At 33.7% G+C, this 17,926-nt stretch overlaps 1 protein-coding gene across 7 annotated transcripts in view; it reads right to left on the bottom strand.

Moving 5' to 3' along the window:
* Positions 1-17,926, bottom strand: part of BLTP1 (bridge-like lipid transfer protein family member 1) — a 208,044-nt gene that overhangs the window by 93,789 nt on the left and 96,329 nt on the right. For all 7 annotated transcript variants that reach the window (XM_078069196.1, XM_036069404.2, XM_078069201.1 and 4 more), the window contains 14 exons: positions 17,185-17,358; positions 16,567-16,687; positions 15,420-15,566; positions 14,894-15,021; positions 14,372-14,568; positions 11,744-11,941; positions 10,781-10,992; positions 7,203-7,354; positions 6,600-6,750; positions 6,283-6,435; positions 5,031-5,271; positions 3,706-3,848; positions 1,123-1,342; positions 501-659 (listed from right to left, as the gene is read on the bottom strand). In XM_078069196.1, the coding sequence (XP_077925322.1) occupies positions 501-659; positions 1,123-1,342; positions 3,706-3,848; positions 5,031-5,271; positions 6,283-6,435; positions 6,600-6,750; positions 7,203-7,354; positions 10,781-10,992; positions 11,744-11,941; positions 14,372-14,568; positions 14,894-15,021; positions 15,420-15,566; positions 16,567-16,687; positions 17,185-17,358 (2,396 nt within the window). The remainder of the gene's footprint in view (positions 1-500; positions 660-1,122; positions 1,343-3,705; positions 3,849-5,030; positions 5,272-6,282; positions 6,436-6,599; positions 6,751-7,202; positions 7,355-10,780; positions 10,993-11,743; positions 11,942-14,371; positions 14,569-14,893; positions 15,022-15,419; positions 15,567-16,566; positions 16,688-17,184; positions 17,359-17,926) is intronic.

Below are 17,926 nucleotides of genomic sequence, written 5' to 3'. Positions count from 1 at the left end.
TTGTACGTATTCTTTTAAAATTAATAAGTTGCCCTCATTTCTTCCTCAAAGGCAAAATCTTATTTTATTCCTCTTAGTACACCTTTAGGTTTAATTAAGAAACTATAAGAGTAAAAGAATGCTATTATTATTTCTCAGAGGAATCTGAATAAACTAAAATATTTTCTATATTATAGGTACAGTATGCCATATTCTTTGCATTTTTCCATTTACCTCCTTTTGGTATTTTGAAAATTAAACCGGCCACATTAATTGGACATTTTAAACTCTAAATTACATAAGATCTCACATATGACCTATTTGTCTTTTCACAAGAATACTAAGTGACTGCTTATAATTCTCTCAATTCAGTATTAACAAAGGCATTTCATAAATGGGCAAATTTCAACTAAACAGTATTAAACATTTGATATTTTGACCATTCTGTGAAAAATAGAATTTTGTTAAAATTTACATATGTCCCTTAGACAGTTAAGCAAAATAACATGATAACTCAATACCTGATGGAAGACTATTGTGTGCGGATTTTGTAACAGGAGATTCTTGTACCACACTTCCACGATTACCCACAGCATTTGACATCCAATTATAGAAACTCACAGATGATGGCTCAGATAGCAAGGGATGTTCAGATAACATATCAGTGGCCATTGTATTTCCTGAAAATAAAATTTTATTGAGTATAGTATTACTTATGTAATAAGCAGAAAATGTGACTTATGTAATTATTTTTTAAAAGTCAGACCAAACTGTCTTTTGCAGATGTTTTCAAAATCACTGCATGATGCTGGTATTTGGATATTAAGGCACTAATAAACAACTTCTTTTTAATATAACAAGAAGAAATTCACTGTTGGATGGCTTAGACATCATCTCATACCATGACTAGGCTGGTAGTAGTATCAAATGCTGCAATTTAGAAATGCAAACTAAGGGCATGAAGATACCAACAAGTTACAAACAGAACAGTTTCCCAAACTACTTTTTCAAAGATAAGGTGTAATACATAGATTAGTTATGCAACCGAAGTATAAAGCAAAATAAACTTAAGTTCTATTTGTTTGTTTGTTTTTTAATTCTCACATAGAAGTAAACTTATAATTGTCAAAACCAAGGAAGTACCCGTTCTCGTTAGGGAGCTGCTTTTTATAGCTGCACTACTTCTCTGAGGAGTCCCTTCTAGGAGGTTGTGCAAGCTTGGGAAGCTTCCAGTCAGGTAGCTGAGTAGGCTCTCCTTCCTTGGACTCTCCTTAACTGGCATCCCAGCACGTCCAACATGCACCGGAGAATCGGTGGCAGTGTCTCCACTGGTATAGCTCAAAGAATGATATGGGTGAATACCCTACAAAAGGAACAACACAGGGCTCTTTCTCATGCATATAAAAATGACTGCTAATAACTAACACTACTAGTACTGTTGCTATTACTGTTAATTACCATTCACATTAATACCAAAACAGATTGTGCCTACTAGGATTGTGGTGAATCCCAAATGTACACGAAAATGTTTTAAAACTTTACAGTACAATACCAAGGACAGCCTTTATCATTCACTTATTTTAATAATGAATTATTAATTCCTTTTGAAATCTGAAGAGTGTGTCTGGTGGCAAGATTTCAATCTCAATATTCTTAATACTATACTACTCTTGTTGGTACCCTGATAATGAAAATCTATAAGAGATTCTCTGTAGAGTTCTAATATGCCAAAAACAATTTCCAGCAATTCTCTGAGGAAAATTAAAAAATTACAGAATTGCCCATCTCTATCTGTTTTGTCACATCTAAGCTTAGAATTTCGGATCAGTTTAAAATAGTATAAGAAAAGACTATACAGACAGAAAGATCCTGAAAAGAAGAGATCTGAAACAAAGCGGTGCAATTCCATTTTTTGGAGGACTTTTATAATTCATAAACAAAGGAATGTTGGTAGGGATAGGAAAAACCATTGAACGGGAAAAAAATCTGAGACTGATTAAGGATGTGAGAATTTAAAAGTATCCTGGCTTCAAACTATACTATAGAAGTAGAACAAGCCTAATAGTTCAAATTTTTAAAAAATGTATATTAAACTATCTTTGAATGTTTTAATTAAGAGCAATACTTATACAGAATAAAAACTTTAAAAGCACAAAGACAATTCAATAAATCGTATCCCCTGAGCTCGTCTACTAGATCCCTTCCCCTAGAAGTACTCTTTACTTATCTCTCCTCCTTAAATAATTTATAACTATATAAGCACATGTACATATTTGTCCTTTTTTTAACACACAGATACATATTGTTTTATATTTTGTTTTTACTTTAATCCAGGCACTTTGGTAACCATTCCATATCCACTTAGAGATCTACATTTTTCTGAAGTTTTTATGGTATGCATCTCTGTAACAGGGTACACTAGTTTATTAGTCCTCAAATAGTCATTTATGTTGCTTCCATTATTTTCCTATTACAAACAGTGTTGTCTCTTAGCATTTATGAGCATTCATTTCTTTAGAATGAATTCCTGGACATGAACATACTGGGTGAAAGAATATCACATTTTAAATTTTGATACAAATTGCCAAATTGGTCTTCAAAGAGTTTGTGCCAATTTTCACTCCCACCAGTACTGTAGGAGAGTGTCTGTTTTTCCTTACCTTCACCAACATACACCATTCAAATGTTAGTGTTTTCAATCTGATTTGTGAAAATGGAAATCTCATTTTTTTAAATGAAGCTGATTTTTTTTAAGTTTTATTTTATTATGTTATGTTAGTCACCATACAATATATCATTAGTTTTTAATGCAGTGATCCATGATTCATTGTTTTCGTATAACACCCAGTGCTCCATGAAATCTCATTTTAACTTACATTTCTTTAATTATAAGAGGATACATTTTCATATTTGTGTGTGTATTTCTCTGTGAACTGCCCATTAACCTATTCTCTATTTGATTGTGTTCTTTTTCTTAGTGATTAGAAAAAAGATCCTTATATATGAGGAAATTAGCCCTTTGTCATATGTCTTTCTATTTTGTTTATAATACATTATTTTTTCTGTGTAGAAATCTTATATTTTAATACGGTAAAATTATCAGTCATTTACCTTATGGATTCTGAGTATTAATGTAAGTCTATACCCAAACTTTCAAAGAAAGTTAAAATACTAATTGTCTGTCATTTTCATTGCTCAGAAAATGAAACTAACAAAACATAAATAACCCACGACAACAACAAATAACTTACATGCTTATTACGTGTGGGTATTGCTCTAAGCATTTTTCATGTATTAACAGTTATTTCTTAACATCCATATTCTGGGAAAAGTTACTATTGTAATCTCAATCTTACAGATGAGGAAACTGACACACGGTACAGTTAAAAATTCGTTCAGTCACAAAACAACTAAGTGGCAGAGGCAGAATTGAAACCAAGGCTGTCTGGCTCCCAAGGTAGTATTCAACCACCCTGCTATATACATGTCTTACCAAGCACTGGTTAAATTTCTTAAAACAGTGTAATTAAAATCATAAAATAGCCTAACTCAAACTGTTTATGTTGCTAATCATGTTCATGTCAACTCAATTATTAAATTATTAATTCTTGAATATAAAATACTATTTGAATATTTAAATTTAAACACCTAATGTTTGAATTTGAGATATCAGAAATTTAGGTCTTCTCTGGAAGTCTACTCTAACCAGAAACAGCAGTAATGTACCTTTATCTTTAATGCAGAGTCACTGTGGGTATGAGTCTTAGAAAGTTTCCTCATTATCTCAGCTCCAGTTACAGGTCCAGAGCTCCCAGGTGGAGGACGGTTGCCTGTTCCTTCTAGTAGCATTGTGTGTTCACTGACTGTGGCTGAAACAGTTCAAAAGAGTAAGTGGGCTATAGATGATCATTTTCTTGAAACATCAATACCAGTGTTCCTGGTGGTGTAACTACCACTCAACTTTACATATTCCTTGAGTAAACAAATTAAATTAATTAAATTTCCTTGAAATTAATTGTGGAATCTGCTATAATATTATTTTTTGTGTTTCTTTTACTCTCCCAACCCCAATCTTCTCACTCAGTCTCAAGAAAGGAACAAATAGCTTGTATTCAGTCCCTCCACAACCCAGCCAAAGGGTTTACAGAGAAAAAAACCAACCAGGCTCAAAGTACAGAATTTTCAGTTTAACCCAAGAATTTGCAGTTAATTAGAAGGGAGCCAACATGGGGCTTGATATTACAACCCTGGGATCAGGACCTGAGCCGAAATCGAGTTGGATGCTTAACCAACTGAACTACCCAGGCACCCTTCCTCATAGCATATTCACTTTTAAGTATAAACTTTTTTTTTAAAAGACAATAAAAAAAGCTGGGTAAAGTATTACATATCAATGTTCTGAAAGCTCTAATTTTAAGGCTACCGTCCTTTTTCATGGTACTTTTAACATTTTTTTCCAAAATACCGTAATTCAATATTATTGAATATTACATGTTGTGATAACAAAAGTTTACCCCAGAAAAAGCATTAAAATGTGCACATATATTTCTGAAATGCATATCTACTGTCTGTGTTCTGGCACAGTCATGTTGCTGACAGAATTGTATGCTGAATGCATGACTCTAAACATTACATAAATGCAAAATTAACCAGGCACCAGATAAAATTCAAAGACTCCTTTTAAGTGGCATAGGAAAGATGATGAACAAATATGAATATGAATTTTATTTTTTTCAAATGTGAATTTTAAAAGGAAGTTAACATGCTTCATTCAAATATTCTAGCTATGCAAAGATGTCTGTTACCGTACGCGATAGATTAGAAGTCTATCATATTTCATGAAATTAAATGTAAAAACCAAAAGTCAGTATAAAGATTACAACATTATTATCATTTATTTGGACTAATACAAATCATACTTGTATAATTAAGCCATAACGGTTTCAAATTTCGGACACAAATGATTAAAATTATCACATATTCATATCACATTATCACATATATATGTTACCAGTATCTGGCTATATTTGACTAAAATATTTACAAATTACCTGCATCAAATTCAAATTCTGCTCCATCAGCACTGGTGTCACTTTGAAGACCACCTCCATTGTCTAGCCCAAGTCCGTCTTCATGTTCATGGTCCACAGCTGATTGAGGTTTCAGCGGCTGAGCTGGTCTGTGTAAGCTAACTCCTTTAAAGGCTGGTGTCACCACAATAAACTTCATCCACTGCCTTGCCAATGCAACTAAACCTTTCTTTAATGTTACCAAAGCAGGAAGTCCATCACTCTGTAACAACAATGATGTAATAATGTTGCCATTTAAATGCTTTGCATACATTTATTCATTTAAATCTCATAACCCCCATTTAGAGATGAAGAAACTAGAATTATGTGTTATAATTTGTCCAAGGTCACAAAAGAGAGTATTTCAAGCTGACAATAGAACTCAATCTCTAAACACAACATTGCATCTTTCTGTCACAAACAATGCAGTACCAGGTGAATAAGAGGCTAAACATGGGGTGCAAGATTGGGATTCTCCTTAAGAAGCATTCAATCCACTTTACCTTTTTTGTTCTATTGAGGAAATCAAATGTATTTTGAGCTACCTGGAATAGTCATTAAACAAAGAGGAAATGAAATTACTCCCTTCAAAGATTAAGTAACTACCACTATTTTAACATTTTAACTAAGACATTTTTTCCTAATTCTCCTACCTCTTCCTTTCCCTCCTAGGCATTCTGTATAGCTTTATTCACCTTCTCTTCACCCCCTTCCCCTTTAATTTTGGTGTTCTTCAGATATCCATTCTTGACCAGTTTCTCTCTCAACATACCATCATTCCTAGAAGTCTCATCCATATCCACAGCTTCCAACACCTTCATGTTGGCAATTCCCAAATCACTTATCTGAGCCCATTGTTGTCTATAAGCCTGTATTTTTAACCATATTTCTCCTTTGGACTTCCCATCTGCATCTCAAACCCTGTAGGCCAATGAATGAGTCCTCAAAAGGACAGAGGCTTCCTTTTGTTTTGTTTTTTTTTTTAAGATTTATTTATTTATTTTAGAAAGAGAGAGAGAGAGATTGGGAGCATGAGCAGGGAGAGGAACAGTGAGGGGGGGATGAAAATATCCCAAGCAGACTCCGCATGGAGCCCAAAACAGGGCTTGATCTCACAACCCTGAGATCATGACCTGAGCCGAAACCAAGAGTCGGATGCTTAACTGACTGAGCGACCCTGGCACCCCAAGAATAGAGGCTTCTTTAAAGCTAACATATGGTTTCAGTAACTCACCATTGTAGCATCATCAATGATGGAGTAATTTGCCTGGTGCAGGTAGTGATGTAGTATATTGCACAGTAAACATGAAGGATTTTCTTGGAGAAAACGGGCAACTTTTGTAAGTCTGTTGTATTTACTTCTTAAGGGAAAATGTACACTTTTATTCTGAAACAAAGCAAAAACAACAGATTTAGAGTGATGTATCAAAGACACTGCAAGTAGAAGATATCCAGTAATCAAGAACTTGCAGGTCTGATGTTTTCCAACAATGATGAACAATTAGAGATCATGTTCAATAATAAGATACCTTGTATTGTTGATAGACATACCTCTAATGCTTCTGTCATTATACATCCCATAACAGCACAAATTCTCAAGGTGCCCTCAGTTTCTAATTTGTTTAAGGATGATTTGAGTTGATCAATGGGAACAAGCCATGCACCAACAGCTGGAGTTGCAGTGCTTAAAAGGTTCAGCTGCCTTTGAAAATTTAAAAAAAAAGAAATTATAAAAACTGTCAAAATTTGTATTTCAAACAATCTCCCATACCTACTGTACTTAGTGGCTATTTTACTTAGGCAAAATTACTTTTCATTTTGGCTACCAGATAAATTATGAACATATAAGTAGAAAATGTGAAGAATAGAAAATAGAAATGAAGAAAACATATTAAAACCTATTAGAGGTGAGAGTAAGAAGTTCATGGTGGCATGACATATAATAGTAAAACTAAAGCCCTAGGAAAGAAAAAGGGTCAAACAAGATAAGAATAATGTCTACAGAAAGCATAAAGTAGGAAAGATGGTAAGAAGGTGGCAACCCTAACGCTAGATAGACCAGAAAAATAATTTAAAAAAATAACTGAAAGAGTCGTATGTTATTTAAAATGAAGAAAAATCAAGGAATAGTACTACATGTTTAAAACTTTTTACCTAGAAAATGCATGTGTAGGAGATCTCACATTGGTGGGAGCTGCAAAACTAAACCAAATTTCCTTGATGGTCAACTTCATGCTACATGAATCTGGAGGTGGAGGCATCAGAGGTAAATCTTTTTTCAAATCATCAGATTCAACTCCTTCATCCTACATAAAATCAAAAACCAAAAACTTATAATGTATAGCTGCTTAAAACCATTAGTGCCAAGGTAAATGTTTTAAGCACAAAATCTTCCCATCAAATCAAGTTCTACAGATGACACCTTTATATAAAACAGGTAACATAAACCTTGCTCAGCCTAACCCTAATTCTGAGAAATACCTATAGATCCTTGAAGCTCTAAGGAGCACAGTCTGAAAAACCACTACATTGTAGTAAGCCATAAATCACTGATCTTAGAACTGAATGTTTCTCCTGACCACTTCATTCAATTACATTTGTTTAGGGATGTTTAAGTGTTATTTTTTCCAGATGAAAAAAGTGAGAGAAAGAGGTTTTGTGACTTGTCGAAGGTCATACAACTATTAAGGAGAATGAGTGAGAGAATCAAAGTTTTCTGCTTCCTACTACAATGTTTTCCATTCCATTTTTTTGTTTTGTTTTCCATTCCATTTTAACAACATATTTCAAATTTCCAAAAACAAGTGCCATAAAAACACTAGTGTTTTATGTTCAAATAAATAACACTCTACAATAAAAAAATTCTTGGTTATCTTATATGCTAGCAATCTGAATCAACGTTAAGAAATAATAATTTTGGGGGGCACCTGGGTGGCTCAGTCGTTAAGCGTCTGCCTTCCGCTCAGTTCATGATCCCAGGGTCCTGGGATCGAGCCCCGCATCGGGCTCCCTGCTCAGCGGAGAGCCTGCTTCTCCCTCTCCCACTCCCCCTGCTTGTGTTCCCTCTCTCTGTCTCTGTCAAAAAAATAAATAAAATCTTTAAAAAAAAAAAAAAGAAATAATAATTTTTTTAAATGTATAATCACCACTCTTTAGAATGCAGGGAGGTAAGCATAATATTAAAGAAACAAACAAAAAAGTCTACTGCCTGTTATGTCTCCTCACAGCTCTCTAATTCACTTTTAGTTATTACTGGTCAAGATGAAGAAGACTGGCATTTTCTTGTGGTATAATTAAGGAATGAAGAATATCCACAAAATAGCTTTGAATCCTAAGTGCTACAAAACGTTGTGACTATAGGCAATAGTAATTTTAAAGTTAGAAATGCTAGATATATAAGTCCACATTCCTTATCTGCAGCTCTAAAACTCGTAACGTTCTGAGAAATCTAAATATTTTTGTGTAAATGTGGCATCAAAACCTGATCTGAATCTGATGAGAGGCTATTTATCCCACTTGGAATTTTTATGAATGTTGTGCTGTAAAAGTATTTAAATATTTCAAGATGGAATGCTGTCTCAGATCCCACTAGGAGCTTATGTAACATATAAAACACATACCATATTACCTTTCTGTTAAAGGAAAAAAAAAATCTGAATTCTCAAATACATCTGACCTGTGGGTTTCAGACAAGGCTGTGAGCTAGGCACTAAGGTATACAAAAGATAGAGAAGACAGTCTTCAAGAACTCAAAATTTTAAAAAGGGAAGGAGGCTTACAGATAATAAGCAACTAATTATAATAGTATGTGAAGCAAAGCAATAATAAAGTTGGATTTAGGTTGACTAAATTTTTGGTACCTATGGCATGTGTAAATGATGATAGCTAAAAGGCCACTGCATACAATTCTGGAGCTCAACTGAAAGGTTGGTGCTAAAAGCATAACCGATGGGAAAGAGTTAGTGTCATCAAATTATGGAGCAGGACTAGAAAATGAAATAAATCAGGGAGTGGACATACAGCAAAAAAAAAAAGAAAAGTAGCGAAGAACAGAACATGGGAAGAACACCCACATTTAAGGACAAAGAACTGAATGAGGATATGGACCAGGAAAAGTTACAGAACCCAAAGAAAGCAATGTTACAAAATTTAGGGACATTCAGCAAAGAGACAAGGATCAGAGGGACCAAGGAAGACATCTGAGCTTTTTTTTTTTTCTTTTTTTTGAAGATTTTATTTATTTATTTGACAGAGAGAGACACAGCGAGAGAGGGAACACAAGCAGGCGGAGTAGGAGAGGGAGAAGCAGGCTTCCAGTGGAGCAGGGACCCCGATGCAGGGCTCGATCCCAGGACCCTGGGACCATGACCTGAGCTGAAGGCAGATGCTTAATGACTGAGCAGACTGGGTACCCCGATATCTGAGCTTGTATCAAGTGCTTCAGTGGGATAGAGGAGAAAGAAAGAACAGCTGGGCTCTTCCCAGCTCTTTTGTCCAGTGAGTAGCTATTATATTTTTTAATTTCCTTAATTAAAGTGCTAATCCCCAACCACCACTCAAATACATCCAAAGACCTCACAAGAAAACTGTGATTAAACTCTTAAACTATGCATCAAATCAAAATAAATATTTCAAAAAATAAATTACCAGAAACCTGGGGTTCAGAGGTGATTATGCCAATGAATGGTGGATATCCGTGACATTTCTTTTTTTTTTAAAAAAAAAAGATTTTATTTATTTATTTATTTATTTATTTATTTATTTATTTGACAGAGCTATATAGAGACAGCACAAGTAGGCAGAGAGGCAGGCAGAGGGAGAGGGAGAAGCAGGGTCTCTCCGCTGAGCAGGGAGCCCAACGTGGGGCTCAATCCCAGGACCCTGGGATCATGACCTGAGCTGAAGGCAGCCGCTTAACCTACTGAGCCACCCAGGCCCCCGTATCCATGACATTTCTTAATTAAAAGGTGGTTTCTTTTCTCTTCAATTGGTTTAATTTCCAAATGATCAGAAGTATATGTACATATGTGTTTAAAAACAACATTTACCAAGTTCTTACTATGTGCTAGACACTGAGTTAAGCCTTTTATATGTATTATCTCCTTCAGTCTTCACAAGTTTAGAAGGTCAGTATCCTTACAATACTATTATAGACGAAGAAACTTCGAAGAGGAAAAAACTTGCACCCATCAGTTAGTGGTACAACTCTTCTGTAACCTAAAATTTTGAATATTTTTATTATTGCTATTATTAATCATTGTGACAGTCTACCATAATAAAAATAATAAATGAATTGCATATAAGGTATTCTTCAGGACTCTAGCTGAAATGGGTGGATATTGACAAAAATATTTAGAACTTACATGAAATACTACCAGTGACAAAACTAAGTATTTCCATGAACTCTGCTAAAATCCTTGAAACAACATCAAAACAATGCCTACTTTTCTGAAATTCTATTCATTCATTAATTCAACAAATATTATTAAGTGCCCAATATAAGCAAGGCATTAAACAAGGTACTATGATAGATATAAATATATCCATGGTACGGTACCTATGCTTCAGAAATTATATTCTAGTAGTAGTATAATCACCAAAATATCTTGACTACAATTTAAGCAAAATTCCAAATATTGAAAGAAGCAAATATACTCCAGAAATTAATTTTGAAATGGGTATGTAGTTTTGTTATTTTTTCAAAGCACTATTATTATTAAAAATTCACCAACTTGTTCATCTGAAACAGAATTTCCATTTAAGTCTGAAGAAGGGCTTATTCGATCACAGGGAAGATTATCATCAGAGACATCAGTATTATAGCCACTGCCAGTTGGAGAATCAGAAGAATTATTGGATGTCAGCACTCCACCTCTTTCTGTGACACTAGCTTTACCCATAATTCCAAAAGTATTATATAAAACAGCACCAGACTGTCTTCCTCCTATAAGAATGAAAGAATATATTTATTAAAAACAGTGGGTATCTCAACACTGTACTCTACAGTACCCATAAAGACAAAAAAATAAAAATAAAAATTCATAAAGATATTTTTTTCTCATCAAAACTTCGCCCTTAACTGTAAAAGTCATGTAAGACTGGATTATCAGGTAAAGAACTACAGGCATACAGGCGCCTGGGTGGCTCAGTTGGTTAAAAGAACTACAGGCATACTCGATTACTATTATATATAAATATATATGACTAACCTAGAAGTCTTACATGTAACTCAGCCTTCCTTTTTTATATATATTACTCAATAATGTAAAAGAAAACTGTATATAACTGTAAGTTATATAACTGTAAGTCAGTCTGTCACTGAATAAAGGATTTATAGTATTTTCATCCTGCAAGGCTCTACTAATCAAAAATCCAGTTTCCAAAGACCAAACTTTCAAAAGCTGGGTGGCTCTACATTTTATTCAAAATTTTTTTTCTGAACCAGATTTTTTTGTTCAAACAATGATTTTTTTTGTATTTCTACATGCTCTGTTAGTTTTGAATCACACATTGAAGGGGAAGTCCCACTTACACAATTGGGATGGGGCACCCACCCTGGTAAAAAATCCCAGGTCCCAACTTTCTGCTTAAATATGCTGATTCAGGTTATTAAAAGTCACAATTGTTCAAAACATTTCAGCAATGTGAGGCCAATTTGTACCTCACTTAAGCAGAAATGAAAAAAAAATGCTTACCTTTTATGGTTAAATTTTCAAGTCCACATTCAAACATTATCCAACCCCATTTTTCTTGGCTGGGACCTATTCGAGTTACATCTGGAACAGCTTGCTGATCAGTTTCATCCACAAAAGTAAACTCATCCAACTCTTCCAGAGTAAATAAAACTTTGGACTTCTCAAAAGGAATAGCAGTGATGGCACAGGTACCAATATCTATTATCAAAAGAGAACAAAATGACCATTTTTAAACAGAGAAGTTTTTATTAAAAAACAAAACAAAACCAAGAAAGTAAACATTTGGCACAGTGTCTGTCTTAAAAAGGTATCTTAATACTCTGTCAAAAAGAAAGATAAATGAACCAACCAACTTCTAAAATAATGTCTAATGTCCTACAAGTTAAAAAATGCCAGAATCACATTGAAGTAAAAGGAAGAAAAAAAGATTCCATAATTAAGAAATAATTGCTCAGAGGCAGAATGAATTCATTTCTGAAAGATTATAGGGTACTCTAAAAATCTATTAAAAAAAGCTCCTGAATAATTCAACTTCATGGTAAACTATTTTTAAATACTTTCTCATCATCTTACAAAATAAGAAATCATTTTAATTAATTACCCAGCTACAGGAAAAACATTAGAAAACAGAAAAATTATAGCTTTTACTAAAGGACTGCTTTATAATACATTTTATATAATTACAATTCATAACAGACATTGCCATAATTCCACCACTTACAATATGCAATGTGGAAACTAACATCCTGCATGTCTGGCAAAGGTTTGTATTTTATTTACTTTTTTTCATTTCTTTCTCTGATTACAGCTAGTAAATACAGAAAAGCAAAAAAAAAAAAAAAAAAAAAAAAAAGATTTAAAAAAAAGACATGTGAATTTACCACCCAGAGATAACTTGTTTACATTCAAATTAAATTTCCTTCTAGCTTTTTAGAGATTATTTTACAAACCAACCAGCTTTGGTTCCCATATTTCAAGTGACAGTAAATCATTATAATTTCCTGAGGGCATTAAAAATTCTTCAAAGATATTATTATAATAGTTATATAATACTCCATCATATGAAAATACTGTATTTCACATTTGTGGTTAGAAAATATTCCTGATCACGAGTAAATATTCACTTAAATTTTTCTATGATTTTCTCATTATTTATTTTTTATATTTGCCTTTAATTCCATGAATTTATTCTGATGTATAAGGTGAGGATTAAACTTAAATTTTTTGATTAAGTAATACACTTGCACAGATCAAAGATCCAAAACGTGTGAAAGGGTATACAATGAAAAGCCTCTGACACCACACCCAGGAATCCACTTCCTCTCCCTATAGGTAACAAATGTCATTAGATTATTGAGGATCCCTTCACAGATGAAAGGATTATGAACATATAAGCAAAGACAATTACATTTTTCCCTGCATTTTTATACAATGTTTTGTCTTTGATGACATTTTTCTGCATAGCGTGCTTTTCAAAATTCTATTTAGTTACTTCTTATGCTCTTATGCAAGTGCAAACTGGTTGCCAGTGCAAACTACAGAGCTGAGAAAAGTCTTTTTATATCAAGCCACTGTATTTTGTACCAGCTTTAGGATGAGAGATCTCAGGTAGCCAAGAAAAGTCTCTTTATTTGGAATCCTCAGGTCAAATGCTTTGCTCTCAAACACAAGGATGGTGAAATAAGCTTTGAGAAAGCCACAACAGTTATACAGACCCAGAATACAGACAAGAATCATGGAACCTTCAAAGCCTACAGAATATAATGAGCAAATTCAAGGTAATCATTTGTTCATTCAGGATTGGTCATCTGTCCCACATGTAGATTTTAGTGTAGCAAATCCTCTCAAATAAGACTAACAAACTCAATGTTTTCTAGATTGAATCTCTGACAATCTGAGATCATTTAAGCTTCTAAAGGTACTGAATTACATCAAAAATATTAAAAGGACGAACCATGAGAGACTATGGACTCTGAAAAACAAACTGAGGGTTCTAGAGGGGAGGGGGGTGGGAGGATGGGTTAGCTTGGTGATGGGTATTAAAGAGGGCACATCCTGCATGGAGCACTGGGTGTTATATGCAAACAATGAATCATGGAAAACTAATGATGTAATGTATGGTGATTAACATAACATAATTAAAAAAAATATTAAAAGGATATGTGACATCTCTAGTTTTCTCTTTCACCTCACCAGGGACTTTAAGAGGCCAGATCTATCGTTCTAATTGCTACTATATTTTACAGACTTGACCATCTGCTTTTGATATTGCAATTAATTCTTTTTAATGAAGTTGTGCCAACAGAACGATTTTAAAAAGTAAGAAAGACGATAAAGATCATACTCTCTCTTCTATAATGAGCAAGCAGATACCATGAAGAAAACAGGGGATAGAAGTAGTGCCTTTAATTTGGGCCATACCACTTACTTTCCTACCAAAGTTTACCTTCCATTCTCATAGAACATGAGTAAATATTTAAATACCATGTGTTCAATATATGCAGAAACACCTTTCTCTTATAAAATATTCAAATTATAGCAATATTTGAAAAAAATCATGCCTCCTTTTGCAAAATCCTCTTATATTTATATGTGTCAAAGAAAAAAATGTTTGTTGTAGAATCCTACCTGTTGTATCAAGACCCCTAAGTTGCCCATGAACTCGATGAATATTTAACTTGGCCGCAATTTCTTTGCCTTTTTCTGCTCCAGCATTTGATCTGAGAGATCCAGATGACTGAGGCTGCATCTTAGTGGCATGGACATACCTATCAAAATTTGATGTTCTACCAGGTTCTGTATTTGAAGTCTCTTCAACCACACCTCTTTATGGAAAAAGAAAAAAAAAAGTATGATGGTGAATATTTAAATAATATAGTTCAATAAAAACATTTAGTAAGCAGTTTTTTAAAAAACTCCGTTTTAATTAAACCAATATTAATAAATTTTTCAGTGTTTACTGAAAAACAGTATGAGTAAAACAGTACAAACTTTTAAAAACCTACTTTGTTAATCTATAGTGATATTTGAAATTCCAATACCAATTTTGAGTTTTAACATTAGAATTTTCAGATATGTATTAAAATGGCTATGGCTTGCTTTTACATCCAACAAGAAAATTATGGCTCAAATTAATAAAATCTTTCTTACCTGTTCATACGAACTTGCGTAGCAATTCTGTCAAAACACAATGCTACTAGAGAAACATGAGTCACACTTTTACTAGGAGCTGTACTTGGAGATTCTTCCACTGAGGCTTGTAACAAACATAAGTTTACCTAACACACAAAATGTCATAAATTTCAGATATGAAAAGTGAAATATTATCACTTAAACATAAGATACACAGAAAAATGAAAAACTACTGTTAGGAATGGTATATCTATTTGTGTGTCTGAGAGTAATGAAGATAAAGCTTATAAACAGACTCATAAAGTAATCATAATTCAATTGTTACTGGAGGGAGGGGAATATTTTAGCAAATACTACCCAGTATTCCACTTAACGTAAACTATTTCTATTATTAATTTTTACATTAGATCATCAAAGGAATAAGATATGTATTTTTGATATTATAATCTATTCTACCACCATTCAGTTTAGTAAATACAAAGGATAAAAACCACCAAAATGTTCTCCTCTTCCAGGAAAATTTTTTAAAATATTGAATTGTTACCTTTGGTATGCTAACATTAGCCTGAAGACCTTTAATTGTTACATTATCTTGCTTCATTACAAGATTTGTCTGTGCTTGTCCTTGGTTAGTCGTTCCTATGGTAGCGTGTTCAGTTTTTGTTCCTCTAACATCTGGTTTGGAAGATAGCTAAAGAAATTAAAGCAGAATTGTTATTTCACAGAACTTTCATAATTTCCACAACACCCACAATAGCAACTTGCTTATTCACTGGGCTCCCTTATGCCCATCTATATGCCAGCTGCCATCCAGTTTAGCTTCGAAAAGCTAGGAAAAATACCAGAAGCTTAGGGGCTGAGAGAAGTGATATAAAATAAAGTGAAACCAGTCTATAGAGAAACAGACAGAAAAAAAGAATGGCAATAAGTATTATTTTAGAATTACTAAAATGAATTTATTTGACAGCATATTTTGGATCTGATAACTGGCTCCTTGTTGACAGAATATTTTCAAATTTCTTACGATAGTAGTAAGATGTGTGCACCTCTACCCTAACTACCTATAGCACATGAAATGCCAATGTTTTGAATAGTTGGATCATTCAAAATAATCAGCCTCACTTTACCGTGCCTCTGGTCTCTAGCCCAAATATGACCCAGATAAATCGGAAAGTCAAATGGAGCACCAGGATATGATTGCTAAGAAACTGGCTCCATAGCTAGAACTACAGCACAAGTAGACTCCCACACACCAGGAGATGAGGACTTGATTCACTGAAGTGAACAAAAATAATCTAAAAATATTAAGATACAAATGATCTAATCACAGAGAAAAGCCAAAATAATATGCAGCGTTGCTTTCTTAGAAAATGAATGTACCAGGGAAGAATGCTCATTCACTTAGGACCAAAGTTCTTTAGGAAAGGCTTACAATTAAGCTACTTCCGAAATAAAAGAAAAAATAAAACTACAAATTTAATAAATATTTTATTGCTATTTAATCCATAGTATAGTTATATACGGTATCTCTTAAGGAGCCAATAACATATAAAGACTATTTAGAAACGTCCATGTATTCCAATTTAAATGGTGATAAAATTTTAATACATTCAATTTTTTTTCAAGTTCAGATATCATGCATACATGAAGAGTACTCAATTTGCTAAACTCATTGAATAAAAAGTTCTTACATTTTCTGAGAAAGTAGTCTTGCTATTTTGGACAGCCTCCCTGAGGACTTTGGCATGGAGATCATCTACAATTGCCGCTGGATGGCGGGTACTAGCACAATGAACCATTGCTTCAATGTACCTGAGGGAAGAAAAACAGTAAACGAAAAACTTAAATATCACTTAATACTATGGCCTAGTTTATCTAAACTGTTCCATTATGTTCCATTCTAGATTTCATCCACGGTAGTTTTACCTACCTTGATAGACTATAAGCTCCTTGCAGGACAGAGTAATCTATTATTTCCCCTTTATCCCTTCATTGACTAGATAGTAGTAAGAATATCAAAAATAATAATTAGTTCCTGGGTGTTTGATCATTTTATGCTTATCAGCCCAAAGCAAAAAATGGAAAATATAATGCAATATAATTATAATATTGCAGTATAATTACTTATCCTGAAAAAGTAACAAATGATAACAGACCTTTTTAAACATATTTTCATCTTTGTTCAACCAAAATAGCCATCATCAACATCTTCTTCATGAACACATATTGCATACACTAATCATATCACATATGCTTAATCATTTTATAAAATAGTAGTTAAAAATTATGTTTTTCAACAAAATTAATACCTGTCCAAAGCTTCAGCCACCAGGGGAGTCAGAACAATATCAACAGTCCCTTTTACTTCAACTATGGCTGTGGTCCTGGTCTGAGAGACTGGCTGATCCAAGGTCCACTCTTCTGTCAACGTCTCATCATCTGTGTTATCAACAGTTTTCTTTTCCAGAGGAGTATATGGTGTACTATACAATTTAATAAGCAAAATACATATTAAAAACACCATGAAAAAGAACAGAAGTTAGAATTTCCTTAAGATGAATGCCACTCAAATATACATTTATTTCAACTAAAATTTTCATGGAATCAGATTAGATATTTTATGTCCCAAATGCCTTGCAGAGACAAGTGAGGTACAAAAATACAAACTGATCAAAGATGGTTAATACATCAAGTAAGAAAAAAAAATGCTGATATATTTACTTGATGGGGCTTTTCCAAAATATGAAAACTACAATGCTGAATTCTTGGTAGTTCCCAATTTCAATATGCCAAGTTATGGCTTGCCCATTATGTCCAACAGAAATGCTAGTGGCTGCTTAGAAATGTTGGCAAAGCCATGACAGACAACAGAGTTGAATTATTTACGATAATTACTTCATTTTTTAAAAATGTTCCAGGGTGCCTGGGTGGCTCAGTGGGTTAAGCGTCTGCCTTTGGCTCAGGTCATGATCCCAGGGTCCTGGGATTGAGCCTCTCATCGGGCTCCCTGCTCAATGGGGAGCCTGCTTCTCCCTCTTCCTCTGCCTGCGG

The sequence above is a fragment of the Halichoerus grypus genome, chromosome 3, assembly GCF_964656455.1.
Source record: "Halichoerus grypus chromosome 3, mHalGry1.hap1.1, whole genome shotgun sequence".
NCBI classification, from domain to species: Eukaryota; Metazoa; Chordata; class Mammalia; order Carnivora; family Phocidae; genus Halichoerus; species Halichoerus grypus.
This window is presented reverse-complemented; position numbering and strand designations above follow the sequence as displayed.